Here is a 3,715-nt window from a genome sequence, read left to right on the forward strand (position 1 = left end):
TGTACATCACGAAAATATTTTTAAAATGCGCGCACTGTAGGCGTTGGACAATTCATATTATAATACTTTTTAAAAATCAAACGGTTTAGCCGCAAACTTCCGTGCCGTATAGCGTGAATAACCCTGTACAAATTACATTACTGACCCCTGGATTTTCAGGGTCTGCTCTTCAGTTCTATGGATTGCCTAAATCAGCCCTCTGATCTGGTAAGACTATGGCTACACGAATGCCAACGAGTATACGGCGATAAACTAACGGACGAAAAGGACATCGATGCCTTTTCCAAACTTCAAACGGATGTATTTAAGAAAAACTTCGAAGAAATTGACGAATCCGTGGTGTTCGAAAGGCCGAATATTTACTGCCACTTTACAGGGGGCATTGGGGAGCCGAAATACATGCCAATCGCCAGCTGGAGCAATTTGAATAGCCTTCTGAATGAAGCTATGTCCAGCTACAATGATTTGGTAGCGGCCATGAACTTGGTGCTCTTCGAAGACGCAATGATGCACGTATGCAGAATAAATCGGATTCTAGAGTCCCCTAGAGGCAGCTCTTTGTTGGTCGGAGTCGGGGGAAGTGGGAAACAATCTCTAGCGCGTCTAGCTGCCTTTATTTCGTCCCTTGAAGTCTCCCAAGTTCAACTGAAAAAAGGCTATGGAGTTCTAGACCTTAAATATGAACTTGCCGCACTCTATCTCAAATCGGGACTAAAAAACGTTGGTATCATGTTTCTAATGACAGACGCCCAAGTGCCCAATGAGCAATTCCTAGTTCTGATCAACGACATGCTCGCATCTGGTGAAGTTCCAGACATGTTCCCCGATGATGAAGTGGAAAATATCATTGCGGGGGTCAGGAATGAAGTGAAAGGTGCTGGGATGCTCGACACTCGAGAAAACTGCTGGAAATTCTTTATCGATAGAGTGAGGAAGCAACTGAAGTTCGTCCTGTGTTTTTCTCCCGTTGGTTCCACACTTCGAGTGCGTTCAAGAAAGTTCCCAGCGATTATAAACTGTACGCAAATCAACTGGTTTCACGAATGGCCCCAGGAGGCTCTTGTATCGGTATCTCTAAGATTTCTGCAGGATCTTGACGTTCTTCCCGAGGAGCTTAGGGAATCAGCTGCCCGATTTATGGCCTATGCGCATTCTTCAGTCAATATCACTTCGAAAATGTATTTGCAAAATGAGCGACGGTACAACTACACCACCCCCAAGTCGTATTTGGAACAAATAAATCTATACTCCAAGTTGCTGAGATTGAAATCGAAAGAACTCCAATTAAAGGTGGAGAGATTAGAAAATGGGCTCGACAAATTGAGAACCACTTCGATTCAAGTGGACAAGCTCAAAGAAAAACTCGCAGTGCAAGAAATTGAATTGAAGGAAAAGAACGACGCTGCCGACGCACTAATCGAAATAGTAGGCGTAGAAACAGAAAAGGTTTCAAAGGAAAAGCGGCTGGCAGACGAGGAGGAAGAAAAAGTGGCCATCATTGCCGAGGAAGTTAGCAAAAAGCAGCAAGACTGCGAGGAAGATCTACTGAAAGCTGAACCTGCACTTATCGCCGCCCAAGAGGCTTTAAACACACTCAATAAAGCTAATTTAACAGAACTTAAATCTTTCGGGTCTCCTCCAGGGGCGGTCACCAACGTCACTGCGGCAGTAATGGTCGTTTTAGCTCCAGCAGCGAAAATTCCGAAAGATCGCAGCTGGAAGGCTGCGAAAATTGTCATGGCAAAAGTAGATGCTTTTCTGGACGCCTTAATCAACTATGACAAGGAAAATATTCATCCTGAAATCATCAAAGCTATCGAACCGTATCTCAAAGACGCAGAATTTGAGCCGGAGTTTGTGCGGTCTAAAAGTGCCGCAGCAGCTGGATTATGTGCTTGGGTCATTAACATCATCAAATTTTACGAAGTATATTGCGATGTTGAGCCTAAAAGAAAAGCTCTGGCTGCTGCTAACGCTGAACTTGCTGCAGCCCAAGAAAAATTAAATTCGATTAAAAGGAAAGTGGCGGTAAGTTTGCACAATTGCCCATCTATGCAGCCGCTACATGACAACTTTCTTAGTCTTTAGAATCCCAACTGGCAAAACTTACAGCGGACTTCGAAAAGGCCACAAGGGAGAAGTTGCTTTGCCAACAAGAAGCTGATGCCACCAATGCAACCATTGCTTTAGCCAATCGGTTGGTTGGCGGATTGGCTAGTGAAAACGTGCGATGGGCTGAAAGTGTTAACAGGTAATTGATCAAAAAGCTGCATTCTTCACTGCAGCGCAGGGACATTTTCATGGCTGTTTCAGCTTCTTGGAAAGCGGGAAAATGATGCCTGGAGATGTTCTATTAACTACAGCCTTTATTTCCTACGTCGGCTGCTTCACCAAGCAATACAGGCATGATTTGATGCATAAACTGTGGCTGCCATTCATCAAGAGTCTGGATGTAAGTTGCAATGATGAAAATGAAGGCATTTCCCGATGTTGGTGTTTTAGCCGAACGTGCCTTTAACGGAAAACATCGATGCTCTAGCATTACTGACTGACGATACCATCATAGCAGTGTGGCACAACGAAGGTCTTCCTAGTGATAGAATGTCGACGGAAAATGCCGCGATATTAATTAACTCAGATAGATGGCCTTTAATGATTGACCCACAGGTTTGTCTTGAACATTTTCATCTGCTATGGACCAGAAAATATATGCGTTGCTTATTGCTCTGTATTAAGTTGCAAGGAATCAAATGGATCAAGCAGAAATTCGGAGGCGACCTCAAAGTGATACGACTAGGCCAAAAGGGATACTTAGACGTTATAGAAAACGCCATTGCTCAAGGAGTCACAGTTCTAGTAGAGAACATTGAGGAAACTGTTGATCCTGTCTTAGATACTCTACTAGGCAGGAATTTAATAAAAAAGGGAAAGTAAGTATAGCGAGGCTTCGTACAAAGACTTCCAACTTAAACGCGCTGCGAACTATATTTAAGGGCGATTAAAATTGGCGATAAAGAAATAGAATACAACCCCAACTTCCGACTAATCCTGCATACAAAACTGGCCAATCCACATTACAAGCCCGAAATGCAAGCCCAAGCAACTCTCATAAACTTCACGGTGACCAGGGACGGGCTTGAAGACCAGCTGCTTGCAGAAGTAGTGAAGGCTGAACGTCCTGATCTGGAAGAACTGAAGGCAGACTTAACAAAGCAGCAGAATGACTTCAAAATCATGCTGAAGAGTCTTGAAGATGATCTGCTGTCTCGCCTCTCTTCAGCAGGAAGTAATCTTCTAGGTGACACTACTTTAGTAGAAAATTTGGAAACGACTAAAAGAACTGCAGCTGAAATTGAGCAGAAAGTTGCTGAAGCTAAAATCACTTCAGTTGAAATCGATCAAGCGAGGGAGTATTACAGGCCTGTAGCGGCGCGAGCGAGCTTATTGTATTTCATCCTGAATGAACTCAATACAATCAACCCGATTTATCAGTTTTCGTTGAAGGCAAGTTGCTTACCAGCAACATAAAATTTAAACAAAATAGTCTACCAGACTATGAAGGCTTTCACGGCCGGTTAAATTACATTTAGGAATGTTTTCCGGGCTTTGAAGCCGTGGTCTATCGGAATTTCTTCCTGACGTTTCGTCCACAACTGCGCTGGACATTTTCAAAGGCGATGAGGCAGTGGGCGAAGTGATCTCCCGTGCTTTCCGA

The 3,715-nt window shown here is 43.8% G+C and overlaps 1 protein-coding gene across 1 annotated transcript in view; it reads left to right on the top strand.

Annotated features, from left to right (window-relative positions):
* LOC109541062 (dynein beta chain, ciliary) overlaps window positions 1-3,715 on the top strand; it is a 23,330-nt gene that overhangs the window by 14,174 nt on the left and 5,441 nt on the right. The window contains exons 19-24 of the mRNA XM_048663699.1: window positions 160-2,028; window positions 2,082-2,251; window positions 2,314-2,452; window positions 2,503-2,667; window positions 2,737-2,930; window positions 2,994-3,504. Of these exons, the coding sequence (XP_048519656.1) occupies window positions 160-2,028; window positions 2,082-2,251; window positions 2,314-2,452; window positions 2,503-2,667; window positions 2,737-2,930; window positions 2,994-3,504 (3,048 nt within the window). The remainder of the gene's footprint in view (window positions 1-159; window positions 2,029-2,081; window positions 2,252-2,313; window positions 2,453-2,502; window positions 2,668-2,736; window positions 2,931-2,993; window positions 3,505-3,715) is intronic.

This window comes from Dendroctonus ponderosae, unplaced genomic scaffold, assembly GCF_020466585.1.
Source record: "Dendroctonus ponderosae isolate FM_Combo_2020 unplaced genomic scaffold, Dpon_F_20191213v2 Dpon_F_20191213_1, whole genome shotgun sequence".
Lineage (NCBI taxonomy): Eukaryota > Metazoa > Arthropoda > Insecta > Coleoptera > Curculionidae > Dendroctonus > Dendroctonus ponderosae.